This window comes from Sparus aurata, chromosome 2 (genome assembly GCF_900880675.1).
Source record: "Sparus aurata chromosome 2, fSpaAur1.1, whole genome shotgun sequence".
In the NCBI taxonomy this organism is placed as follows: Eukaryota; Metazoa; Chordata; class Actinopteri; order Spariformes; family Sparidae; genus Sparus; species Sparus aurata.
The window spans coordinates 14,984,841-15,012,369 of record NC_044188.1 but is presented as its reverse complement, the minus strand read 5'-3'; the positions used below and the strand labels follow the sequence as shown (position 1 = coordinate 15,012,369).

Below are 27,529 nucleotides of genomic sequence, written 5' to 3'. Positions count from 1 at the left end.
AAAGGTCGCTTGTTCGATTCCCCTGGTCTGCATGTCGAAGTGTCCTTCGGCAAGATACTGAACCTCAAACTGCTCCTGATGTGCCGGTCAGCACCTTGCATGGCAGCCACCACCATCAGTGTATGAATATATGCATGAATTACTGTAGGTTTCTTTGGACAAAAGCGTCTGCTAAATGACCCTAAATGTTAATGTAAAAAAAGTTAATCAAATCATTTTAAAATGAATCTTCTTGCTGTACTATCTGCAATGTAGTAATATCATAAATGCAGTGAAGTATAAAGTACAATATTTCCTTCTGACATGTGTGCATGAAAAGAAGTAAAGTAAAGTAAAGTGCAAGAACTTTAAACTTGTGTACTTGAGTAAATATAATTAGTTCCACTCCACCACTGGCAAATATGCACCAACTTAACTTTATGTGTCCATGTTGAGATAAGATAAAAAAAATGAAGGAGGAGTTACAGAAACACCCTTAACCTGGAACACAACCTTACTTTTAGCAGAACATCCTTTAATCTAATGTAGACTATCAATCTCCGTCAATTTAAAGACATCTCTGAGGGTCAAGGTTGAAGATCCGCTGTGTACAATTTGTATAAATTTGTTTTTCATTATCAGTCCGTGTCACGTCTGTCCAGTCTCTAACACACTGAACATCCGTCTGAAAAAGCCACATTACGCTTGTTTTTATCTTTTCAGTGTGTTTTATTTTTCCAAGATTAAAACTCTAGTTATTTTCAAGAATACAAAATGATCAGTGTACTAATGTAATGCATGTAACGATCTAAACTAAAAGTTAACTTTCCTGTTTGGGATTTCATTTAGCTGTCATCCACGCAGCGAGTATATAGAAAAACCTAAGCATGTGGGGAGTCTAGACTTAGTGAGACAGTTCTACGAAAAATGAACAGTTCGACTACAGATATAGCTCGACACGACAGATCTCAGAGAATGAAAGGTTTTCGTAGATACCATGCCGCGTAGATAGGTAAGAAAATTTGCGCCTTTCATTTCACTGTCATCGCCCTTTGTCGTTATCCTTGGAAGAATCCCAGGACATAAGAAAGAAAACTGCTACAGGAGGCCGGCGTGTGTCCGAGGCGAAGCAGCACATGATGTCTAAGGCTAACAGGTGTCATGGATGGTGTCTGTCAACATAACAAACCTTTGAGTGCAACACACACACACGCAGGTACATGATGCGACGATAAGGCATAGAAACAGACACGTTTTGGTGAGAGCTTTAAGAGCGAGCGCTAAAGGGAGATGTGGACTTGCGAGCTGCAGAGAGCATCCTGAATGATTTTTATTATTCCTAAAATTGTTCTACTTACAATTCTGTATAAGATACCTTGATCATGGCACACACGTACTATCACACGAGTACTGTACACGTACACAGCTCCACTCTCAGGAAGGCGATGGTTGGCGGAAATGATGGGTGGTTTGTTATTACAGGAGAAGTAAGCTGTCGTCAGCATATGTAAGTACTGTGAATCAGATCATGCACTGTAACCTGCAGTTAGAAAAGGCACCTGCTGTATTTCACTCTCGCATTCCCTCACATCACACTGAGAGATGATATCAGTCCGAAAGCATCTTTTCGTATCATTAGTCCACCCAAAGCTGAAGCGAACACGGACACCCTAAGTGCCTCCCGTCAACTTCCTGTTGAATGATTTCATTCGTTTTATGATACCTCGTAATTACTGAACTCCCAGCAGAAGAATCTATCGTAATCGTTCTCATTATTATGCTTCACACTTGCATCAATGAATGACACCCAGTGGTGGAAGTACAGAGGACGATTAGGGCCACTGTCAAAAATAAAAACAAAAAGACCAAAATGCAAGTTTTGCCATTTTTCACAGAAATCAAAATTATGAGATTAAAGTCAGAACTGTGATTAAAAAAAAGTCAGAACCTAATCAATTCCCTTCTGTATGTAAGCAATGAAGTGACGTGAGAAAATTTGGACTTTTTTCTCAGAATTTTTTCTCAAAAATCTGAATTTTGAGAAAAAAAGACATGATTCTTTTTTTTTTCTCTGACTTTAATTAAAACCTTTTTTTCCCCCCCCCAGTGGCCATAATCCTCGTCCGCATGTAAGCGATGAAGTGGAATGAAAAAATGTGACCAGAAATGTAAAAATCAAACGAACGATCGGTGTGAATGAAAGTGTGCAGCCGTGTGGATGAGAAAAAAAAACAGAACATTGTAGAAAATAAAGAAGAAACGTGACTTTAATTGCTTTTAGGTTTTCGTTTCAGCGAGATGTATGTCAGGAATTACACACACACACACACGCAAGCACACACACACTCTCACACACTTGCATACACACAGATAAACCACATGAGAATGAATATGCATTCAGAGAAGAGCATGTGCTGACACATGCACCCTTAATTGCCAGTTTTATGCTGCCATGAATCAATGATCAGCCCTGTTTTTTTGTCTCCTCACTTCAATCACCTTAACACCTCGCTCCCCTGTCGGTGTGGAACTTCTCCTGGCTGCAGCATCTCGTCTCATTTGGACTACAGCTCTCAACCGTCAAAGACACTTCTTGAGTCATTTTTTACATAATAAAAACATTACTTCCAAAAATGGTCACATACGTGACGCTGCGTCGTCGCATCTTCCCATCTGTGACGTCAGCAGCGAGAGTCTCATCCGCGATTCATGAACCTCGATTATATTTGAACCCAAGCCCCAAACCTCCAACCCCATAACCTAGATACAGTTAGAGTATAAAGTACCATGCGTGATCCTCGTCATTGTCCGTTTAAATAATCTCCCTTCCCTTCCCCAGTCTCTGGAGCTCAACTTCTCTGGAGTTTTCGAGCACAGACTGCTGGGTAAGACATCTGAGTGACAGCCTGTGACTCCGGGAGCTTCTCTATAAGTCCTTGTCCATCAGTGTTTACTGGTTTTTGGGTTTGGCGCCGCCGGGAGTTGGGTCAGGAGGAGGGCCACCACCCTGGGCAAGTCTTTTAAAGCTGTAGAAAGAGAAACAGAAGAATCTGTGATACCAGGAAGATGACATTTTAGATGACGAGTAACTGTCAAACAAATTTCAGATGAACAAATGTTAATTTAAAGTCTCATATGAGCCGGAAAACAAAAGCAGCTGTCCAACAGCACTAAGGACTAGAAATCCTAGATCTTTTTTCCCATTATTTGCTCAGGTAGACGTTATTTTGCACAACCAGCACCTATTTGTTGCATCATCATCGGTTTCAAGAGTTATATGGTTTTTCTGCAAAATAATCACTAGGATAAGGTAAAGATTTGGATTTAGATATCTCAGCAGTACAATTTCATTTTACATGTGTGGTTCATCACGTTTTAGGGTCCCCTGGAAACACTTGCCTGTCTTTTATCTATAGCTGTGTGTTTTCTTTGGTTGCAGTACATTCAGCTTGCAGGGCCGCCGTACTTAACTGCGTCAGTAACAAAATGCCAGTAAACCTGTGCTGATGGCAACATTATTCCAGAAGATGGCGCCATACTCACATGTCCTTGATGTTGTCAAATTTGGCCTGGATTTTCTCAACAAAGCTGTCCACCTCCTCCTGTGAAATGACAGTATTACAGGAAGAGTTAAAGGATAAAAGGAAGCGTTGAAGGAAGCGGCGGTACAAAGAACACATTTGGAGAACTACCTGGCGTCGTTGGTATAAAAGAGGCAGAGAAAAGACAGCAATCACACCTGGAGGAGAAAGAAATAAGGTAAAGTAGTTAACGTGACAGCCGTACAGCCTCTTGATAGATTTCCAACATATGTTTCCACCAGGAAATGTGTGTTTCTTACTTATGATGAGCAGAGTAAGGCCATTGCACAGTTGTCCCAGGTACGTCACAAGGTACATCAGAACCAGGAGCTACGAGGAACAGCAGCAGAGAGAGAGTCAGTGTACCTCCCATCAATGATTTGTGCTGATGTCAAGCAAAAATCCATCAGCAGTGCTCCACGTGGTTTCAATTTCATTCTTGTATGAAGCAGTAAATCCTGCTGCAGTGGTGCATAATTCCCTGCATGGATATCAATCACGTGACTCCATGAAACGACCCATACTGACATCATTTCCTCCTCGACGAGAAAAAGAAATAGCTCCAAGTGCGAGACTCCCAATATGGCCGTCGGCGTTTCCTCTTATATCTCACAGTGACACGTCTACAGCTGCCCTGATATGGGACACCCCTGTCTCGTACTGGAAAGAGAATCTCGGGGCGTCTCTCCGTACATACCTCCTCCTGTGTGTCATGTCACATACCGGCCAGGTCAGGGTTGAGACTTTGGAGGTCTCCGGGGCTCAGCTCACACTGACTCAACATTTACTGTAAACGTGTTAACTCTGTCTGCTCACAAACGGCTGCTGTTAATTAGTGAAATGCCAAAATTACATTAGGGATGAACCGCACCGAGTCCTGCCGGGGTCTGATCCGCAACAGTTTACACTGACATCTGAGAAGATTACGTACCGCGCTGAAAAAGTGATGGTTGGTACCGACGCGTGGTCAGTGCTGCATCAGTACCACCTGTCCTTATATAGTAATGATCACATGAAGCAAGTGTCTGTAGCCGCTGACGGAAATGTGCACGATTATTGATCAATTCGACTGAATTCTAAAGTATCATGTCACAATCATGTCATATTTAGTAGTTTATCGTATTTCTTTTTCATTTATCATGGAATATTTATTGGTTTTGCAGGTTTTTTTTGGCTCAAGTTAACTTGTAAGATCTTTTTTTACCACTTGTGCTGTCAGCTGTTTTTAACTAACAGAAAGAGAATGTTTTTAAACACATCCAAAACATATTTTTATAGAAAAGTTGTCAGTAATTTGCTGCATTTACATCGATCACATTGTTAACAGGATATCTGACACGATGTAACAATGAATGTACACTGTACAAGTACACTGGTCCTTACTTTTTATGGTGACTAGTGTTCGATATATTCTTTCTTTGGATGCCGGTATTGATGGGATGATATGACATTATCATACACTTTGTATGAGGTTTGTGCGCAATGTACCTGCACTTTTTTTTAACTGTGCTTAACTGCTTAAACCTACAGTATGTATTAGCATTGCTTTGTCCATTCATATTTGTGTGTAGTATGTTAAAATGTGTTCAAAGTCCTTTAATACTCCTTCTGTCCAGTTTGTGTACTTAAACACGAGGAGTCAGAGATGGAACAACCAATCCTGTGATTAAGAACTGCCTCGCTTCACCACCCCAGCTAAGAGACATTTAAAACAGCTGCTATTATCGTTTCGCTTCGACTCTGGCGCCCTCTGTGGACAAGAGCCGTATGAGAACCAGAGCTTCCTATTACAAAGGTCTTAATCTGGTTGGCACATGGATTTGTTTAGAAGCGGTGAAAAACAAAGACTCATATTTTTAACGCTGTTTTCCTTTTTTAAGCACAGCTGTTTGCAGGATGCATGGTGATGAGGTGATGTATCTGTTTGTGGCTATGTAGGATTAATAACTGTAATATGATGATGGTGAAACAAATAAAACTTTGCCGCAGTCCCGTATCACCAGACTACAGAGCAGCGTCAGAGACCCCTCATTTAATCCTCGGCACTCTGGAAACATTTTTTTATGGCTTGCCCGACACAGATAAGGACGCAGAATCTGACCCTGGGACAGGCATTAAGAATAACTATAATAACAATTTAAAAATAGCCAATCTTCTCACTGATGGTCTCATTTGGTCATACAGAGGTTTCAGTATTAAATCCAGACTGTCTTATAACAAGTCTGGGTTAAAAAACATGTGCATGTAAGCACTGTTTAAGTGAAAAGTGTGGGGTGTCTATATGTCTGTGACTATCACATATAACATGATGCATTGGATGTGTTAGCAAGCGAGGCGTACCCAGAGGCCGGATAAGAGGGTACATAAGAGGAGCGAGGCAGGTCACCTCATTTTTATGCTGTTAGTTCCAATTCAATTAAAATATTTTTTCCAAAGGGACTGATTCCTCTCCACATTATTACCAAAAATATGTCATTGGGGCTGACAGTTGCCGTCTGTGATATTGCCCCTAATTTAGGGAGCAGGGACTTCAGCTCTGAGTTAGCATAATGAGATGAGATGGTTGGCATGGCGATGTCATCTCCAATGATGGATGGAGTGAGATGACGAATGACAAATGATGGAGCAAAATGTAAGACCGCAGAGATGGACTGACGTCTGAGTTAATGAGGAGGAGAACATCTGGACAGGATGGAGCAAAATCATCGAGATCAGGTCATTAAGAGAATGAGAGACTGAAGAGCGCGCACACACGCACACACACACACACACACACACACACACACACACAGTAAGACTTAATTTGCTAGTTTAGCTCACCTTAAGTGACTCGACAACGTTTTTGACAAAAAGGAGCCCCTTCAGTGTGTCGACAGCAGACAGAAACATGACGATGGCTCTCCGCATGTAACGGTCGACCTCCTCTCCACTGAGACTGATATCCAGGTCCAAGTACGACCTGAGAGGGAGTGAGACAACAAATAGAGGACATGAGGTGCAGAAAATATGAGGCTGAAAAAGAAAGAAAAGATGGAGACACTTATTCTCAACACTGTGTGGTGTTTCCTGTTTTTGGTTCAATACAGTTTTTTTCTTCTCAACATTTCAAAAGTCAAACTTTAGTCAAGTTACAGGAGTCAAATATCTTATTCAGTAAGTTTAGTCAAACTGCCGTTGCACGACTTAGGTTTGTCAAAAATGCAGCAGCGCGGCTCACCACCAGGACTGACCGTAGATCTCATGTCACTCTTAATTTAGCCTCACTGCATCGGCTGCCAGTGAACTTCAGGATTGATTTTAAGATTCTTTTAATCACCTTAAAGGCACTACATGGCTTAGCACCTGCCTGTATTTCTGTGCTACCAAAGCCAGACACCGCTGGGCACCACCCAGACTTTGAAACGACCTCCTTCCTCATTAGCTGAGTCCGTTGAGTGTTTGAAAAAACAAGCTTTTCTATGACTTCAAGGATTGCTCTGGGTGTTGTATGTTTTCTGTGTTCATGTGCATTTGTTTGGACTTCTGAATGTTTATTTCGTTCTTGCATGCGCCTTCCACTCAGTATCTGAATTTTCTATTTTTGTATGGATGTTAACGCATTGCACTTTGTGACCTGTGTTCAAAAAGATACTTAATGAATAAAGTTTTATTTAGTTACTTACTCACTCCTGTCAATCACAGGAGTGTCACGATTCTGTAGATCCACATTTTGATTTGATTTTTAAGGTCTTCAATTTACAATTTGTTTTAAATCACTGTCATTTACATTTTAAAATTATTTAAAAAGGATAGGCTCCACAGTATCAAGTGCAACGCTACGGAGATGCCGTTAAATTTCCTTCTAATTCTATTACATAATTTCTATGTAAAATATATCACTTAATGTATTTCAATCACGTTGAGACAATGTGGATAAATAAAACAACTTAAGTCTGCAATCTTTCAAGTTTTTGACATAAAAGTAATACATTACATATGGAGTTATTTAATTTATTCACATCGACTCAATGTGAAGGAAAAACTTTCATCAAATGATACGTTAAGTGCTACTTTATATAGAATTATAAAATAGAAACAAAAGCGCTGATGCCACTCTCGATTTCGATTATTAAAATCGAAGGCTCATTTCAATCAAATTTGAATTTATAATTTAATTCATGACAGCCCCAGGCCTGTCAGTGTCCAGAGGCTTACCATGACTCTTTTATTATCAATTTAGTCCATGCAGCTGTCATTTCATAGAGTTATCACTTATCAATTAGTACTAAAGTTTTCTATTATAAAGAAAACTCAATCACTAAAATATGTTTGTGTACAAGCACACAAACACTGTCAACAGCATATTATGCCATGAGCCTTAATGTTTTGATAATCTAACTGCCTCAACTCAACCCCTGTTATGTTAACAGAAACAAATATTCTTGATAAAACAGAGAAAATTGGAATAGGACTGAAAAAGCCTCCGGCTGAATTCACTGCAGGTGTTTATACGCTGTGACTGAATGGGGCGAGTCGTCATCTCTCTGTTGTGGCCTTTTGTCTTTTCCCCTGTCTCGCCCGCTGTCCTCGTTCTTACTTGAAGGGGTGCTCTCCGTCGCCCCAGCTGAGGACGTAGAGGAGTTGGTAGTAGATGCGCACTGAGATGGTGAAGCACATGACGGCGAGGGAGACCGTGGAGATCACGGTGATGATGCTGAGCTGGAACAGGGACAGCAGGCCGACCACTAACCCCGTCAGCACCATGCCCGTCCGCTCCGTCTCCTTCCAGTAGATCAGGTCCATCACTGAAACGCAAGGAGGAGAGAGGATGAAAGTGATGTAGAAACAGTAGAAAGCATGGAGAAATAACAAGGTGCAGAGTAAGAAAACAACTGGCGAAATGTACAGGGGATGGTTGAGACAATATAGACTGATTATCAGACATTTGAATCGGGATGTAATTGCAGATTTAGAGACTTGAACTTGTCTAGAGAATTATTAATACACGGCCAGTACTGTTTAAATCCCCACATGCATTTACAAGTCTCAGAAATGCTGGCTGCAAGCTGGATTATCATTTTTTAGCTGACATCATTATGAGTTACTGCGTCCTTCTGCCTTTCACACAGCAGCTGCAGCATCCTCACTCCGCCTCCAGCCCCTCCAAAAGCCCTTTCATTTTTCAAGGGGAACTGGAGAGAGGAAGAGTGGCAGGAAGAGACAGTAGTTCCGACACGGCGATAGGAAAGGGAAGGGAGGCCAAAGAAGTGGAAGGGGGAGACATGAGGCAGAGAAGAAGGACCTCCAGCCTCCAGCATGAGCGAGCACACACGCAGCAGCGACGAGGACACGTCAGGCTCCGGCTCTGGCTAAATTTAGCCCCTCAGATGAAAGAGGGAGGCAAGCGGTCGGGCAGAATTTAAACGCAGCCCTTTCGCAACACCTGCCGGCACACGTCAGGCCGTCAGCAGCACTTCTTCCACGCCCCGGTGGTGTCTCTCTCTGTCACCCAGCAACAGCTGCTGTGGAGACTGAGGCGTCCACAGAGTCACAAGAGTGGACAGCTTTTAACATACAGTTTAATGTAAAAACCTGTGGACAACCACATAACTAAAAACTATGGCAGACAGTCCACAGTGCTGTGTAATTACAGGGTATGTTGTGCGGTGCAGCACTGTAAGACGAGCTTTGTGCTTGTCATTCAGTGCTAAGCCTCTTTGAATAGATTGCACTCACAGCAGGTGGGTTATTTATAAGCATTACAGCAAACAATTAATACCCATGATGCCCCTGGAACACACCTGTGCAAAGCGTTTGTTTGTGTTGCTATCATCCTGGGACATGGTGTCAGGGTAAAAGACTCATTTCATAGAACAGAAAAGAAACCAACACTGGTGAACGGAAAGCATCTAATCTGGGAATAATCGTTTAGGATTTTCCAAACAGACTGAGGAGGAGCAAATATCCAGCGGCACCAAGCACTGCACTCTCTTATTAACGTGGAAGCTAGATAGCTTAGCTTAGCATACATACTTTAAAAGGGGGAACCAGCTAACCTAGCCCTCTCTTTTAGCTAATCAAATCTGTCTACCGGCACCTTTTAAGCTCATGAATTGAGACATTCTATCACATTGTAAAATGTCGGGGGGAGGTTATGTTTCTTGGCCAGGTGCAGTGACTTCCTGGAGTGCCCGCTGGTTGTCAGGCATTTCTAGACATATTTACAGTGATATCAAATAAACGTGATGAGAAATTAATGCGTGAGCTTTATCAGTGGTAGTAGGAGGACTTTGGTCGCGGCCAGACAGAGCCAGGCTAGCTGTTTGCCCCCAGTAACCCCCCGTAACTGACAGCTCACTTCAGCTTTGCATTTAATGGACACATATGAGCGTACGGTGAAGTTATTATAAAGCATTTGTTTAACTAACTAAACTAAAAACAACATAGGTGTCATATACGTATCATAAACTGCCGCTACCTGTAACATGAGGGGGAAAACATGCTGTATGTTCTAACACTTCACACACTAACACTTCCTTATTGGATGTAGTAAATATTTCAGCCTTTAGGAGTCCTTATGGGGGGCTCCGATATTTATCTTTCAATTGCCTTCAACTGTATTGACATAAACATACTTCAACAGCAATCAGTGAGTAATTATTGCCCTGAATTAGGAGGCAATCATTACTCAGTAGCATTTACTCTCCACCATGTGTTCGACTACCGTCAGTTACCTTTTTTATAAATTAGCAGCGAGTGAGTGATTGTATAAAGGTGTCCATGATCCAATTAAGCAATCCGGCCAATCAACTGATAAGAACATATATCACATGACTCATTCACACTTTGGCTCAACGTCATCTCATTTTACCATCAACATCCATTTCATGTGACTCAGGTCCTGTAAGCTTAATCACATGTGTCCAGGAAATCTCATCGTACTAAGTGTGAAATGTCTCTGCTGTTGCCAGCTGCGAAGAGGAAACTGTCAGATGTAAGTGAAACCAGCCAGCAGAATTATTATCTGCAAAAAGCATCCCGCAACAGGACAGTAAATACTCATTTGAATGGCTGTCGCTAGTTCAAATACAGACCACTGATACGGAGGCTACCCTGCTACATCTGAACAGCTCATCAGTTGAAAGACAAACACACCTCTAGCTGACAGGAGCTGCCGCCTCCGGAGGCTCTTCTTGTGAAATGATCAAAGAGAAGCGAGAAGAATCTGCTAAATTCCCACCTTCAGTCCCTCGATAGTCCGGCTCTCTCACCAATACAACAAAGTCACAAAGCTCGTCAGTCGACTACTAGAGGCTACAAATGGTCTCCACCCATTCAGATTTGAATCTACAGCGTCTCTCCTCTCAGTGAAATCAAACACGACTCTATACATTCAGGTCACAGCTGTAAACGAATACCTAAACATTGTCTGCATAGATGGGCTGCCTGAATTATCCCCTTTTCTCTCTAAGCCGAAGGTCTCACCTTTGCTGGCCATTTCGGTGTCTGCTCCAGTATTTGCCCTCACACCCTCTGTCACCCTGTCTCTGTCCCGCTGTGCTCCCCCTCGCCCCTCTGAGCTGTTTTTGGCCTCCCCCCTGCTCGCTCAGCAGTCCAAAGGCCTGACAGCCCAAAATAATCTTGTTCACAGCACCGCCCACCGCTCTTCAAGACTCCCGAGAGCTTCACACGTAAAGGGATGATTCACAACACAATCACACAATACTCTTAAAACGTCTTGATTTAAGCAACAGTTCACTGTGGCACATAATGAATTCATGGGATTCCTTGGTAAAGGTCAGAAAGGGTTCACATTTGTGTGCGATCCAGCACCTGAAACAGGAGAGTCAGGGTTTAATTTCTGTTATGTAACAAGCCAAACCTTTCTGTGCAACCATGACTGATAATGAAGGGGTGAGGGCTTGACTCTCGCACTTCTTTGAGTGAAGATGCGGAAAATAAAGCGTATGTTATTGTAAAATCTTTAAAAAAGGGGGGTTGTATGCTTGGTAATAAAGCAATGCAATATAATCTGACAGAATGTTTGAATTGCCGCAAAACTTGGAGGTGCAGGTAGTGATTCAAACGTCTGGAGTCCAGTTAAAGACTTGCTTGATCAGTTTACCTAAACAAGTTGCAGTATGTGTACATGTGTTAACCCCCTAAAAACACATGCATTTCTAAAAATTTTAAATCCTTTGCATGTCCAACAAATTTGTTTTGTTATCATTGTGCTGATATGATATATGAGTTACATTACAAATGGAAAAAATACACTTCGGGATATCTTACATGTTGTTTTGCCAAACATTTGCATCGCAATGGAAGGTTTTCAAATGTTAAATGTTGTTGAAACAACACCTTGAAATATCAAGAAACAGTTTGATCAAAGTGTAAAATATGACCACAAATTTAAAACCATTTTATTTTGTTTTTTTTATAGTTTTTGAGAGACACAATTCAGTTGCCAAAAAAAGCAATGGGGTTTGATGCGCGGCCCCTAAAACATGTAATAAAACCAGGAGAAACATGAAGCTCAGATTCATGCATGTGTGCTATTTATTCAGGACACCCTAAACTCTGTCATCAGCCCGACCAACCATTAATCAGTGGTTTCAGCACCCCCCCTCCGCCTACCACTAAAATAAGACTAAGCTTCACTCTGACTGGAGGTCCACTTAAAATGCCATCAAGTTGGAAGACAGGATGTTATCTTGTGCTCACTCTTTCTCTCATTCGCTCCTTAAGTGCTAACAAACCTGCTTATAAAAGAAACTGCACACACACACGTGCACCTGTCTTTGCCTGTCTGTGTGTGTGTGTGTGCGTGTATGTGTGTGTGTGTGTGTGTGTGTGTCAAACGGTGACACGTTCTGACATCAGCTGGTGATGGTGTCCAAAATCTGTGCGAATGCCAGGAATGCACTCCCCACAATTAGCAAATCATTCCTGAAATCCCCAAGAGAGGGTAACAATGAGGGGAGGGGGGACGACGACTATCTTTGTCCGCCTGCTCGTGGACGTTCGTGCTGAAATCTGATATTTTCTTCATTCAAAGCATCGATTAACGGGCTCATGGAAAGAATCTTGCTCAGCAGTGAGACAAAGGCATAGAGACATGAGGGAAGTAGAAGGAGATTGAAAGGTGCGAGTCTTGTACCTGCGATGTGGGTGCAAACTGCCGGGTCCTCTGACAGGTTGAGTGCCGAAAACCAGTGATCGCTGACCAGCTGTTCCTGAGAGTTTAGACCGATGGCAGCTGGGCCTCTGGGTCGCACAGATGTGAGCAGCTTGACTGAAATGGTTTCCATGGCGACGGGAGACTCTGGCTCAGGGGTCGGTGAAGTTGCTGCTTGGAAAGAGAAGATGATGTCACTATCAAGGTGACATCACCGCTGACTTTGCTGGACAGACAGCTGAGAACATGTTTTCCCACGTTTAGCACTTTTCTTACAGAAACTCTTCAGGATGAAGCATCCTGGGAAATATGGCGCTTGTTGTGAGAGTCTGATAATATTGTAAATCTTTGTCTTTTTTCACTTTTCATCATTTTCATGAGCTGGATGTTGCTGTGGAGGAAATTATACAGGGAAGATATTAGGAGCATGTCAGCATTTTTGGCTGCATCATATTGGAGTATGATAATCTGTCAAAATTAAGTCTTCCACTCTGACGAGGCTGATAATTAGTAGGCTGGGCTCCTTCCATTATTCTAACGATGCAGCTGTAACTGCTCTAAAATTAGCAGATAGCATTAGTCATCATTTCTTTTCATAAGTATGGACTGTAGGAAAAGGCGGACTGCTTTTTACCTTCATGTTTCCAAAAAAATCACACGTGGTATGTGTTATTTGTTGCACTTTTATGATCTGTTTTTGCAGGTGTGACACAAGCTTTTGTTTAGGATTTAATAGCTACATTTTTATTACATTGCCACACCGAAAGATCATAAACTGCCTCTGGGCCATTTTCAGTTTCAATAGAGGCCCACTTGCTTTTGGCCACCGATCACATATGTAGTCATTTCTTGTCAAAACTGGTAAATGTTCTTTTTGAAACCACGGCAGAGGGGTGGTCGTACCTCAAGCTGCCGTACGTCTCTTTCTGGATCCATCCTAATGTGATGGCTGAAGGACAGAGGGTGTGGTGAGATTCCAAAGACCCCTGAGGCATTGTGATAAAAATATCATTTATCCTAGTTGCCTCTGCCTCAAGAAAAGACATTTAAGATCATCATAAGTCAGACTATTTAACCAGCCGCTGGCACATTGCAGACAGGGAGGTGGAATGAGGAAGAGTTACAAGCGGTAAGAAGAAGGGTGGACACGCGTTTTTTTAGTGATCAATCTTTGAAGCATAGCCTGACTTGAACTGAGCACACCCACAGACCTCGGTGAACTATCAAATGTGTTCAAATGTGGAAACCTCTCAGCAACAATGAAGACTGCAAACAGCCATGTGAACACATCCTACAACTACACAGCCTATTATTTCAAATTTAAGCAGGTGACAGCCGACAGCCAGAATCGATGGCAGCTCAGCTAAGAGGTTCATTCAAGTAGTTAAATGTAAGAAAGGTTCATGCTGATGTCTGAGGGAAGTACAGAGCTGTAAATCATCTACTGAACTTCGTAGCCTACTTGAGATTCACGTGCCTCTTGAGCATATTGAGATTTAATTTGCTGTGAGCTATCACTAGGTCAATAAGTAGTCTTTGTGTTGGGGCATCTTTCTATATGTAATAAATCAACCTCTTCACACATTCCCCCTGTTTCTCACCCTGAAGTATCTGTGAGGGGCTCTGATGCTGGGAAGATGGGGACGGAGAGGGATGCTGGACAGCCAGACTGCTCGGCGTCTCCTCTCTTTGGGCTGCTGCGTCCCTCTCCTGAGTGTCCGGGTCCAGATTTTGGGGAGAGGGCTGGATTGTGATAGTCTCAGTTTGTCTGTGCTGCTCCCTCCTCACCGCTGCGCTAGCCATCCTCTCCTGCTCACTCCTCTCCGATTCTTCCTCTCGACTGAGAAAGGCTTGAGGGTCCCAGTCTACATCGGGGGAGTCTAACAGTGTCTCCAGGGTGTCCGTGCGGATCAAAGGAGTGCGGCTTCCCCGAGAGCCGGCCCTGCGTCGGTCACGGAGGTGACGCGAGGCTCCCACCGCCTCGGGCTCGGCGATGGCGATGTAAGAGAAAGTCAGCTCAAAGGAGTTCTGACGCGGGGTGCCCCAGATGGACGGGGACGACGCCAGTCCCTCGTCGTCATCTGGATCCCCGTCTCCCCCCTCATCGTCGTCAGACCATTCCCTGGCTGTTTGCAGCTCGCACATCTCGGACTCCTCGTTTCCGCCTGAATGGAGACAAAAACAAACAAATGTGGTCACCAGAACGCAGAGAGTGACATGCAGACATCAGACAAAGAAAGAAAATAGCAGAGGAGCAATTTTTACAACACTCATCAGTTTATTCATCTATAGAGCAGCTAACAGTGTGTTTATTAGCTCAGTGTCGTACAAGGACAGTGATTTTGTCATATGAAAGCAGCCAGGTGTGTCACTTGATGTCTGGGAGAAAAAAAGGTGTGACTTCTAAAAAGAATGAAATCCTCTTTGATAAATCCACAAATGTCTCTGCTTCCAAAACGTGGCTGTGATCAAAACCTTCCTGTGTGTCTGCCCGTGGATCCTCAGTGCTTGTGTTTTTTGAGGTGAGGGAGGTGCTCAGCTGTATTCTTCTAATGTTAGGTTCAAAAGAAAGGCTGACAGGAAGCAGGAATCTCTGTAACTATTATATAATCTCTATAACTGCTTATCCTTTGGAGGGCTGTAGGGGGGCCAGTCGCCCATTCATCAACCATTCACGTTAACATTCAAATGCAATCTAAAGCCCACAATTAACCTAACTCTTCTGTCTCCGGACATACAAGTCTAATCTAATTGTGTGACAGAATCTCCCAGTGGATGGATTTTAAGTGGAAGTGTTGGCTTCCTTACCATCGGTGCATGGAGGCGTTGAGTCTGGAGTGGACGCCACAGAGCCATATTCCTCTGGAAGAAAACAGTCACAAGTTTAGTTTATTCTACCACTAAACATGCAGTTAGAAATGATAACTATTGGTGCTTTAAACCCATGCAGTAGCAAAACAATTTCAGAGACATAAACATGTAGTTTATACATGCTGTTAAAGGGGCCCTATGTAGTTTTGTAGAAGAAATCCAAACTCAGATTCTTAATGATAATAACATTAATGAGGTAATGACACAAACTGAGAAATGTCTGGTTTTTTTTCCATAACTGAATAAACAAAAATTAAAGAAAAGAAGATAAGGTCACCAGAACATTGTTTGAAACTAGAAAGGTAAAACAGTATGAGGTTCTGTCGTCCTTTAAGTTCAGTTTGTTTATTCAGTCATGAAAAGGAAGAGTTTGTTTATTACATTTATTTAGGCACAGAAAATCAGACAGCAAAGATCTTTTCTCTTCTGATTCAAATGTCTTCCCTAAAACTACATACTGCACGTTTAAACCATCTCTTCCACCATTTCACGTGTGCATCTCAAAACACTGGATGTCAGTGTACCGATGTGACATGACTAAGAGCATTACAAGCCCGACACGAAAGCCCTGCAGTACCTTGTTATGATTCATTTTTAAAGCAGTAACAGCCGCACACTCCTCCATTGTATCTCACACTGAAGTATTTGTCGCCAAGCTAATCAATACATACCAACTGCTATGCAAAAAGACATAAGGCTCGGTTTATATCAATTCCAGATCGAGGAGCGTGACAGTTTTAGTTGCGTTCTATAGGTCAGTGAATACAGACTCATCTCCCCACAGAGCTAAACTGGCAGCAGTGAAAGGCCTTCACTACATTAGATAGCCAGCATGACATTAGCCAATAAATCAATCCCAGGCTGAGCACAGAACGCAGCATATTATCTCTCCTGTGGCTGTACGAACACATGCAAATCACCACAAACCACTTTAATTTAACTGCAGAGGATATCTTGTAAAAGAGATGTGACATCACAACAGAAGCTTTTTAGGGAGAAATAACTTGTATTCCTGCCTGCAGAGCCCTCCTCGCACACAACCACATAAAACACCTACAAATCAAAGGGAGGCAACAACAACAACAAAAACGGCTCTCCTTCTGCATCCAGCCATTCGGCCATGTGTTTATAGAGGGTGTGCGCAGCAGAGAGGAATGGAGAGTGAGGGGAGGAAGAGGAGGGGAGTCGATGCATATGATGCTCACAGCAGTTAGCAAGAGAAAAGATGCTGAGCTGGAATACGTGACGATGGTATAGTGAGAGGAACACATGCACACCTCCCACACAGATGGAAAGAGCAGAACAAAAGCAGACTCACGGCAGTGGGAGAATCCTAAAACCTGGCCCATACTCCATCAAGGCATCGCTGGGCCCATCCAGTCTGGAAGCCCCCCCTCCTCCTCCTCCTCAGCTGCCGGCACTCACGTCCTGTGGATACACTCCCTCTCTTCCACCTCCTCCTCCCTCTGTTTCTTGGTCGTCTGTTGAGCAGCTTCCTCTCGCCCTCTCTCTCTCTAACTCAGCCCCGCCCTGCCTGCCTCACACCACCATCCTCCCTCCTCCTCCTCCTCCTCCTCCTCCCCTCATCTCCTCTCGCATCCTTATGACTGCAGCGGGAGTAACGCACACCACAGCGGAGGGAGAGAAGCACGAGTGTGTCCCTGTGTCTGTCTGAGCTCGTTCTCATCTCCCATTCATTGATGATGATCTGACGCTCCCTCTCTCTCCCTCGCCATGTGATTTCATCTGAGGATCTCATAGGAGCAGCCTGTAAGAGAAGGAGTAATGGGTCATTAATAATGTACAACATGAGCCTATACAGTACATGCACATAGAAGGATGAGTTTGAGGATGTGCAGGACGGTCAGGAGCATAGCTTAACAACACGAACTGTAAGGTTTGTCAGCTTTGTTACGTCTTGATGATATACATCACATCCCCATTTCACATATAAGATATATGACTGTTTTACAAATCGTACCTGTAAAAACAAACCACACCTAAATCATCCTTAAAGCTGGAGTATAAATAATGTACAGGGTCAACTAAAAGCTTTTTCTATAAAGGGAATTGAGGCCTGTGCAGCTGTGAAAAGCAGGGGGCAGCATTGTGTAGCTGATGCCTCCACACACCGGCCTCTTTGCTTTGATTTATACTATACTGTATAACACACTTCATCTTCAACAAGGCCTTAAAGACATTAATAACAAATACAGCATAAGAAATTTAAAGCGAGGCGATGTAATTTTTTAAATATGGGATAAAAAGATATTTCTTTTATAAAAGGAGAGAGTAGGATGTAACTGAATGCTGAGCGATGGTGTAAGTCAGTCGTACGCATGAAGTTTTCAGTTTTAATCATAGATAAAAAATGTATCTAAATATTTAATATATGTTTGGCCTATTTAACCAGAGCAGAGTAACAGTATTTACATCCAAATATAAAGTGGAATCATGAGAGAGCTTATACAAAACACGACAACTGCAACAACAATCTTTTTCTCAAACTAATGTGAGGCTATGAAAGTGTAAATACACGCATATCGTTGAAATAATAACACTAATTTGGTTGTTCTAGGCGCAAACTTGACTCCAACAAAACTATCTTCCTTACAAACATGCAGTTTTTCATAACAACTGTTGGTTGTTCGTGCAGATTTTTGCACATCATAAGGGTGGACTATTGGCCTTGACGGAGGTGTGTGTTGTTCCAGCTCTTAAATAAGACAACACAATTTTTCTCTGTTTACATCATTAAAGTTTAACACTTAATTCAAAGGTTGCTGGCGTTGGAGCGAGTTAGATACATTGAAGACTTTTGTTCCAGGGTGTCATAATAACTCAACTTGTACCTCAACATGTTTAATTTGGGAATAACAGACATGAGACTGACAAATAACTTGACAGGCTGACAAGACAAATGATAAATGGCGTTGTGGTCCTGATCCTTTAAGAAATGGCATCATCATCACCATCATCATCATCATCACCATCATCATTATCATTGATGCCAAATTGAGAGGAACTGAAAATACCAGCCACTAGAGGATTCGCTTCCCGAGTTGTCTTTTCTGGATAGTAAAGGTTGACACACACTTCACCTGAAACACTGCCATCACAGACCAACATCAGCTGATGGCGAGTCTTAGCCCTACTTATCGCTGGATAATCACACATATATGGTCTTTAACGTCATTAAACGTCAGAGGGTCAAACATGGAAAACGGGGTCAGAACCTGTAAATACAGCGCAGGTAATGAGATTAAGGCACACAGCAGTCATGCAGGCACAACAAGGAATCAGCAAGTCACACACAGAGCAGGTGTGTCAGCATACGTTTGACCTTGTTTTAGTCTTCTAGTTTATTTAATTTCTTACATGTTCATTACAGAGTGCTTCTTAATGAAAAAAAACATTGGAAAATGACAGAAACTCAAATAAGTTGAGGTGCTATGTGACCCTCCGACAGAGAGCACATGGTGGAAGAAATCCTGCCAAACAAATAAACTGTGACATGTTGGTGATCTTTTGTCTTTAACAAACGATACGAATATGAATTCACTTTATAATCACAATTGTGGGTGCTGTTTCTTTAGGTTGATCAGTTTAGGCTGGTTAAAGTGAAACTGTAATCCTAACCCTTGTTTACATGGATACTCCCACGTTTCACAATTGGCACTTTTGTGAGAAGGCTCTGGGTGTCTGGACGTACGGATGAGATTAGCCTTGAAGAGACTCCAGACAACCTTAATAATAATGAGCCGGAGATGACACAGACCTTTCATTCGGGTGACACGATGACACAAGATTCAGCATGACGTATGACAGAGTGTGTAACGCTAATTGAACGTAACGTTACTTTAAGCTTTCAGAGAGGCTGTTCCCACGTATACATGATGTACTAAGATCTTCTTTGGTAACAGATCTGTGTTTGTATTAAACTCATAAATCCCTGTAAGTTCATTCTATATACTCATTGAGGAAAAATTCACTTCAACTTTTTCCCACATCAATTTCGCAGTTTCTCCCATAAATTCTCTTCATTGCTCTTTATTAGCTCTCAATTTATTGTAAACTGTCTCCATGTCAGAATCTTTTAGTCTCCAGAGCCAGGTAGCAACACAGCATTAGTAATCATGGTGATGGCAATGCCAAGCTTTCTGATAGCCCCGTAAGCCCAGAGATATAGAATAATAGCTGAGTCAGCGAAATTGAGTCTTCAAACTTTAACTTTAGGGTTCTCGTCCACATTGACTTATAAGCTGCTGCTCAAAATTGCTCATCGAGAAGAAAACTGACACAAAGTTCAAGTTTTTATTGTCTTGACTGCTCATTATAACTTCTCAGTTCATTGTGAGCTCTGCGTCCATGTCTGGATCCTTGAGGCTCTGGAGCAGGTTACCATGGTGATAGTAATACCGAGGTTATAACAAGCTTTATGAAAGCGTAAAAGCTTGTAAAGTGTGCTCATGAAGACCTTGTGATATGATGGAGAGCCTCAGAACAGACTTTAAAATGACAGAGGCACACGGTTGAGTTGTCAACTCTTGTAACTGCAGGGTGTGCAGTGTTTTGACTTCACTATTGTGATCACCCCAAACTAAAAAGCTGAATTAAACACAAAATTAAGTCATTTGGATTCACAATTCCTTGTTTCAGACATAAAATCTTGACTGATTACGAGAGCACCCTGTGTTGTGTAAAGTGTTTGTACTCGTAAATCCATGCATGTGTGCAGACATAGGCCAGGTGATTATCCCACAGTGTTACACAGACGGACGAAGAGAGGCAGTAGGCGGGGTCAGAGCAGAGGGATAAATCAACAGAATTAAAATAGACTGGCCAATAGAGGCACAGAGCTGATACAGGACGGGTAAACAGGAGGAGGGTGACGTAGAAACAGACAACAGAGAGGAAAGGAAAGAGGAGAGGAAAACATCTTGTGGTCTTGCTGTCAAAGAAAAAAGGACAGAAGAAGGATTTACAGATTCAACCTGCAGGCTGAAGAATGCAAAAATGGCCCTAAAATTGTTTAACAGAAAACCAATTTTGTTTTCCATTTAAAGGGATCATTCTTTTATCTACCGTCACTTTTTGTTTACCTGCTTGGTCTGCCACGACTTAACTGTTGCGCTGGACCTGTTGCGGAAAACGCAGGGTCGGAGGAGGGCCACCAGGAGGAGACGAGCTGCTGCCAGGTCGAGCAAGAAGCTTGAGCACAGGCTCCGCGGGGTGATGAGGACAGCCAGGCGGGCCAGTAATGTGGAGGTACCCTCTTTTCTCCGGCAGCTTGTCAGAGAGACAGAGAAGATGGTCACCTTCTTTTTCAAAGGGGGGACGAGGCCTGACGAGGATGACAGTTTGGACGAGGACGACTCGATGCCGAGCCCGTACCTGGACCGTCCCATCCTGGAGAAGCAGGTGTCGGAGGGGAGTTCTGATTCAGGGATGAACTATGCTGTGGCGAGCATGCAGGGCTGGAGGGCTCAGATGGAGGATGCCCACACCTGCATGCCCCAGCTGAAAGGCGAGCTGACAGAGTGGGGATACTTTGCAGTGTTTGATGGACACGCAGGCACCACGGTGGCACAGTACTGCTCCAAAAACCTGCTGGATCACATCCTGGCAACAGGTACAGAACAAGTACAGGCTAATACGATTAATCTCAGAATCCAGGATGGTTAAAAATAAAGGCCTATCCGTGTCTCTAAGCACTCGCACTGTGGCACCGAAAACACTTTCAGTTGATAATTGGATAATTGGATGACTACTCAATTATATAAGGACATCTAGCTCTTCAGAATGTATTACTTACTGTAAGTTATTTTGTTTACAAATGAATGTTATGTAATATATGTACTACATATTATATTATTGTAATATTTTAACAATTCCTTATCAAACTTAATGTTTCCAGTATATTTTAAATAGGTAGAGATATTGTGAACATAGAATTTCATTGCAGTTACAATTTGTTTATCTCTGCACGTGACAATAAAGTCTTTGAGTCTTGTGAAATCAGAATATTGTAAAAGTTGGTTAAATGGTGAGATTGCCTTGGAAAAAACATGAATCCTGGATATTGTGGAGTGTTTCTTCACTGGCCTGACACATTTTGGTGATCAAAACAAAACTCAGCTGCTTTCATTCATGCAGATATAAAGTTTTATACTTAACATTATGAGCTGAGAGAGGATTGGTTCGCCATATGAGAAGATTAACAATGATAATTACATGTTACATAGTTACAGGCTGTAATCTTTAGTCTGTAACTCTGCAACATATCAAGGCCAGATTACTCTTGAACAAAACAGGTGTTAAAAGCATACCAGTCCCTTGTCCTGCATTACACCCCTGTAACAGTGTTGGACCTAGTATGGTTCCTATAGCCTTTATTATTCCACTTACTCTTCTTCCTTTTCAAAACTTGGTGCCTACATTACCCACAACACAACTTGCCTACATCAATGACATCGGTCTATGCAATTTATCAGATTACATGCAGCTCCCTCTGGAACCATTGAACACTTTTTACTACTATTTTTAACATACGCCTTAGTTATCCCCAAGACCTGTGAACACATTTCAATATTACCCTTTATTTTGATATCTGGTTTTATGTGTGTTGGCCTCTGAACAAATATGGCAGCATCAGAAACTACACAGTATGGTTTACATCTTAAAAATCACAACTTTTCCCCCTCATTTCCCACAGGTGGAGTTAAAGCAAACGAGGACCCCGAGCAGGTGAAGGAGGGCATCCGTGAAGGCTTCCTGGACATTGATACCCACATGCACAAACTGACTCGCCAGGACAACTGGGACCGTAGCGGCTCCACCGCGGCGGCTGTCATGATCTCACCACGCTACATTTACTTTATTAACTGTGGGGACTCCCGCACCCTGCTCTGCCACAACGGCCAGGTGGTCTTCTACACGGAGGACCACAAGCCGTTCAACCCTAGAGAAAAAGAGCGCATCCAGAACGCTGGAGGCTCGGTGACCCTGCAGAGGGTCAATGGCTCGCTGGCCGTTTCCAGAGCTCTGGGTGACTTTGACTTCAAGGAGGTGGACTGGAGGCCGCAGACGGAGCAGCTAGTGTCGCCAGAGCCCGAGGTGTACGAGCTGGAGAGGACGCCAGAAGATGAATTCCTCATTCTAGCGTGTGACGGTGTGTGGGACGCCATCGGTAACGAGGAACTGTGTGCCTTTGTGCGCAGCCGGCTGCAGGTGTGCGATGACCTGAGAGAGATTTGCGCCCAGGTCATAGACCTCTGTCTCTATAAGGTGAGAAGTCAACAACACAATAATACAGTTTGATAAAGGATTCTGACACTGACAGACACATTTCTTAACCCTTGCAAGGTTGATCTTTCAGATTTGGCATTCAAATATTACACCAGGGAGGAACGGCAAGCAGACTGGAATACTACATCTTACTCACTACTACTCACTATGTAGTGCACTACATAGTGACTACGCCATTTTGTAGTGCTGTCAGAATGTCTAGTGGGAATTATTATACCCCATATGGTGGACGCAAAGTATCCCACAATGTATCGCAAGAGTAGTATACAACCAATGGTCACTAACCAAGCAATATTTACCATCATGCACTGCACTGCGCTGCGGACGAACGTATGGGGGTAGCGGAGAGGGAGCTGATCTCCGGGATTTAATGTTTCAACTGCGCGACAGCAGTGACGTAATTAACGGCGCCTCAGTAGTGTCTGAAAGTGCGATTTTCCTTCTGCCGATGAGCTTCCTATATAGTCCACTATGTTGGACTCCCTATGAAGTGACTAGGGAGTAGGGCATGAGTGGGTGATATCAGACACAGCCTACTTCCACTACTACTAATAATAATTTGATGAAAAAGTGAGGAAGAAGATAGTACCTGAGTATAAAAGCATCTGAATCAGTTTGTTATGACTAGGAATGACTATCGTTTGTAACTTTTCAATGCAGTGCTGCCAATCAATACCTGAGTTTCAGAACCAACGTCACAACAATACTTCTTTGATTGGCTATCCCTCAAAGTTTGATTTAGCAACTGGTCTGGAGCATTCCTTTGTGAAAATATTTAAAACCAGTTACGATTAGAAACTCTCAATGTAGCCACGTAATGGAACTTGTGGTGAGATTGTTTTCTCCACGACTGTGTTCAAGGTCAAGAATGAACTTTTAAATCTCAATTTTTTAACGGATGAGAACTAATGCTTTCAAAATGATGCTCCAAATATCGAAAATACAAACACCCGAATATGTCACGAATCTGCACGAACTCTACCTGCAGAGGGAGATCACAGTGTAAAACGACAGGCTTCAAGAAAAGTATTCAATGTTAAAACACAAACAGGAACTTTGTAAAAATTAGCCACCTGTCAAAGTCATTCTCAAAAAAGAAAATACAGGGCAAAAAATCACCAGAGTAACAGCTAACTGCTGCTAGCTGTAGCTGCCCTTAGCTAGATATCTTAGTTAGCCATGCAGCTAGCGGTCCAGGCTCGGAGCCCCATGGGAGTGTTGGTGGTAACACTTCTAGAATGGGAGCTTTGGACCGAGATGGGCCGGGGCTAGCTGGTTAGCATGCTAACCTCAGTGAATATCTCTGCAACACAGTAAGTAGCAGTCATAATGTCAACATTGTTATTTCTTCAGATTTCTTCTTATTCAGAAAATTTCTGCTAGTTTTTTTTAATGTTTTTTTTAAACTAAATTCCTTACATATTGAACCTTGTAAAGGACAGCAAAAAGGTTGAGGTTCAATATCTGGCCGTAAACCGCGAGGGCAACAAAGTCAAAACATACGACTTGTGTTTTATTAATTGTTCGTCAGAGCAGTCATTCCAGATTTTAAGTACGGTTCTAATCTCCGTAATGACTAAAAGCACAGATAAGAGTGCAGCAATTAAAAAAAAATGTATGGAAAAAAGTAATTAATCTACTTTAGTAATAGGGAACTTCTACACATTTCTGCAAAATCAGTTCACTGAATTGCTCTTCGACACACGGCGTCGCAGCGGGGGGATTTATGAATGGGAAACTTTACATTAAAAGATCCTGACAGGTGTTCACGGGGGGGAGGGTCTCTGTGAGGACGAATTACATAAGGGGATTTCTCCTGCAGGTCTTCTTAGCGCTTGTTAGTAGCTGACAGTCTGAACACTGACGAATCCTCCGCTCGCCCTATAAATAGCTGCATTAGAGCATCCCGGGGACACGGGATAGGAGGGGAGAAATGCTACACACAGCTCGGATTAAGACTGAATGTGCGTCTGTCGACGGCAGCTCTGTGTCACTGCTCCATAGACAGGCTCAGAGTCTTTATCCCGGCTGGATGGGCTGCTATTTATCTTACCTGAAAAGGCTTATTACTGTCCTGCGCTGTTGTAGACTACATGTTCCAGGACGCACTGAGCCTCGCACCTCTGACGTCACAACCAACGTGGCTGATGGGTGGAAAAGCTGCAATGACTTCACAGTATAGCCCAGCCAACAGTGGATGTTAAAAATAATCTGATAACTATTTATTGCTGTTTTTAAGATGAACACACAACATACAAGCAATCATGTTACAGATGGTCTGTAATGACCTCAAACCTACAAGAAGTTTGGCATTTCTGCAATTTTGTATCAGTTATCAGCAAACACTGACATTGAGATCAATCTATCTGCAACAGCTTATATCAGCCCAGCTGAGTTTTCTGTCTAACTCAAATCATCAGGGGCATTTTTCCAAAGCCTACACTAAGTAATGATTTAAAAAAAAAATCAGAATATCAACATCTTTAGGTACTTAACTGTGACATAATAAAGGGGTTTATGTCATGTACAGACCAAAATATATCTCCATCCAACCTGACACAGACCTCAGTGCTATTTTCTTAGTAGACAGGTCTATTTCAAGGGTCTGAAGAGGTTTAAGATCCTTTATTTAAGTTAAAGTACTGGTACTGACTACTCAGAACTGTGTCAACTATTGAATCAATCACAAACTATTTTAAATAATCAATTAATTGGTTAAAGCAATGTTGTAAGGAAAAAAAATCAATATCATCTGATTCCAGCTTCTAAAATGGGATTATTTTCTGGTTTCTTTCTTCCTCCATGATAATGAACTGAATATGTTTGGGCATGGACAAAAGAAGACATTTGAGGATTTCATCTTGGGAAACACTGGCATTTTATAGACCAAATAACTAATGATTAATCCAGAAAATAATTTTTAAACATTGTATAAGTATTAGCAGAAAATGTACTCAAAGTATCTGAAGTATATCAGTTATAATACAGGAAAAAGGACCCATGCATGAGTTATTTCATCATGTATTACAATTAATTACTGACTTAACATATTAGTGGTATTTTCATGTAACACGTGGGAGAGGTGGAGTTAAAAAAAAAAAGTAGCTAAATGTACTGTGTAACATTTGATAACACGTCACTTACTGTATATGTTCAGTATTGGTTTACCAAATATTAATCTGCAAAGTAACTGATCAGTTACTATAGATGCCAAATAAATTAATCAAAAGCAAGAAATAATGAAATAAAAAGCACATTATTTCCCTACGAAATGTAATGGAGAAAAAGTCAGTTTGAGTAAATACCTCAAACTCTGATCTGTCTGTGCTCTGTCTCCCTCCACAGGGCAGCCTGGATAACATCAGCATCATCATCGTCTGCTTCCCCGGCGCCCCCCAGGTGACTCCGGAGGCCCTGCAGAAGGAGGCAGAGCTGGAGCAACATATCGATACGAAAGTGGAAGGTAAAGAGTCGCTCCAGACCCCAACAACAAAACACTCTCCACTCTAGACTCCTGTTAGCTTCTTCATGTATAACCAGTTTGATTCTCGCCTCACAGAAATCATCCAGATGATGAGGTCCAGAGAGGAGGACCCCGACCTTTTGTACGTCATCAAATTCCTGGCTGCGGAGGAGATGCCAGGACTTCCACCGGGAGGAGGCATCACCAGCAAGTGAGTCCGAGCACAAGCAAACAAACAAACAAACAAAAAAAGCAAGAAAGAAAACATTTTCAACTTCTTTTGACATAATACCACTGTATTTTCTCTGTTTTCAGGCGAGACTGTATCATCTCTGCATACCAGAAACACGTCGCCATTATCAAATCTCAGGAGCCAATGGTAAGACGTGACTGGTGTGGCTGTCAATACATACAAGGAAATGATCACATCAAAACAATCTCCATACAGTTTCCCATGGCTGTATTATTGTCACTACCAATTCATTTGTATATTGCTTTTTATCAAGTGATCATTTTGTCTTTAAAACATCAGAAAACAAAATATTCAATTTACCGTAATCACCAAGTGGATTCATTGCAAAAATAATTGACCAATAAATCGATGATGAAAATCATTTGTAGACGCAGGAATTACGTGAATAAAAAGTTAATACATATTCTCCACCACCTGGTCTGCATTCAGAGTGAGGGTAACGCAGATATTCAGGAATGTCTCATGAAAGAAAACTAAACTTGACGTTGTGTGCTTTCATTTTTAAACTGATGTAAAAGTACACGTTGCTCTTCTGTATGTAAAATACTTGTTCAGTATTCAATGTGTCTCGTTGCATTTCAGGACATCGAAGGATCGGAGGAGGACTCAAACTAAAAGAGAAGGGGGACTCATCACCGGCTCAACTGAGACCAGCTCAAAGGGAAACTTTACATTTTAGATGAGCACCAAGCTAAGGAAGAATTTGTGTGACATATTCTCCATGAGCGTTTGTTTTCAGGTGCATTAAAGCAACATTTCAAATCAAACACCTGCTGTGTCATTTCTTTTGCAATATTGATGCTACAGTGCATTCTCTGTTTACGTTACTTGTTATCGACAGGGAGTATTTAATAACACTTAACAGTAAAGTGTCTGAAAGATGAATTATCTGCACATGCTGGCGGCTTCTGTGTAAG

The 27,529-nt window shown here is 42.3% G+C and overlaps 2 protein-coding genes across 4 annotated transcripts; one reads left to right on the top strand and one right to left on the bottom strand.

Moving 5' to 3' along the window:
* Positions 1-1,291: 1,291 nt before the first annotated feature.
* Positions 1,292-17,083, bottom strand: rtn2a (reticulon 2a). Of its 3 annotated transcripts, XM_030392275.1 has the most exons (10): positions 16,907-17,083; positions 15,526-15,579; positions 14,319-14,882; positions 12,700-12,888; positions 8,137-8,344; positions 6,381-6,519; positions 3,821-3,890; positions 3,672-3,718; positions 3,523-3,581; positions 1,292-3,005 (listed from the first exon to the last, which is right to left on the bottom strand). In XM_030392275.1, the coding sequence occupies exons 1-10, from the start codon at positions 16,935-16,937 to the stop codon at positions 2,930-2,932; spliced, it is 1,437 nt and encodes a 478-aa protein (XP_030248135.1). In that variant the 5' UTR covers positions 16,938-17,083; the 3' UTR covers positions 1,292-2,929. The 3 variants fall into 3 exon arrangements, with proteins under 3 accessions (XP_030248135.1, XP_030248144.1, XP_030248152.1); XM_030392284.1 differs by lacking the exons at positions 12,700-12,888; positions 14,319-14,882; positions 15,526-15,579; positions 16,907-17,083 and adding an exon at positions 11,025-11,154; XM_030392292.1 differs by lacking the exons at positions 12,700-12,888; positions 14,319-14,882; positions 15,526-15,579; positions 16,907-17,083 and adding an exon at positions 10,695-10,847.
* Positions 17,084-20,448: 3,365 nt separating this feature from the next.
* Positions 20,449-27,379, top strand: ppm1na (protein phosphatase, Mg2+/Mn2+ dependent, 1Na (putative)). Its single transcript, XM_030437919.1, has 6 exons — positions 20,449-21,220; positions 22,304-22,875; positions 26,242-26,359; positions 26,456-26,570; positions 26,675-26,738; positions 27,195-27,379. The coding sequence occupies exons 1-6, from the start codon at positions 20,824-20,826 to the stop codon at positions 27,225-27,227; spliced, it is 1,299 nt and encodes a 432-aa protein (XP_030293779.1). The 5' UTR covers positions 20,449-20,823; the 3' UTR covers positions 27,228-27,379.
* Positions 27,380-27,529: the final 150 nt, after the last annotated feature.

What these genes read in the sequence shown, in the direction of transcription:
- rtn2a (XM_030392275.1), bottom strand. Translation starts at nt 16,937, where the DNA reads ATGGGCCAGGTTTTAGGATTCTCCCACTGCC. An exon ending in CCCCTCACAGATACTTCAGG is followed by an intron (nt 12,889 to 14,318) that starts GTGAGAAACAGG and finishes CTTTCCAAGCAG; the next exon opens with CAACTTCACCGACCCCTGAG. An exon ending in GACGGAGAGCACCCCTTCAA is followed by an intron (nt 6,520 to 8,136) that starts GTAAGAACGAGG and finishes ACTCCCTCTCAG; the next exon opens with GTCGTACTTGGACCTGGATA.
- ppm1na (XM_030437919.1), top strand. Translation starts at nt 20,824, where the DNA reads ATGAGGACAGCCAGGCGGGCCAGTAATGTGGAGGTACCCTCTTTTCTC. An exon ending in TAGACCTCTGTCTCTATAAG is followed by an intron (nt 22,876 to 26,241) that starts GTGAGAAGTCAA and finishes CTCCCTCCACAG; the next exon opens with GGCAGCCTGGATAACATCAG. An exon ending in TCAAATCTCAGGAGCCAATG is followed by an intron (nt 26,739 to 27,194) that starts GTAAGACGTGAC and finishes GTTGCATTTCAG; the next exon opens with GACATCGAAGGATCGGAGGA.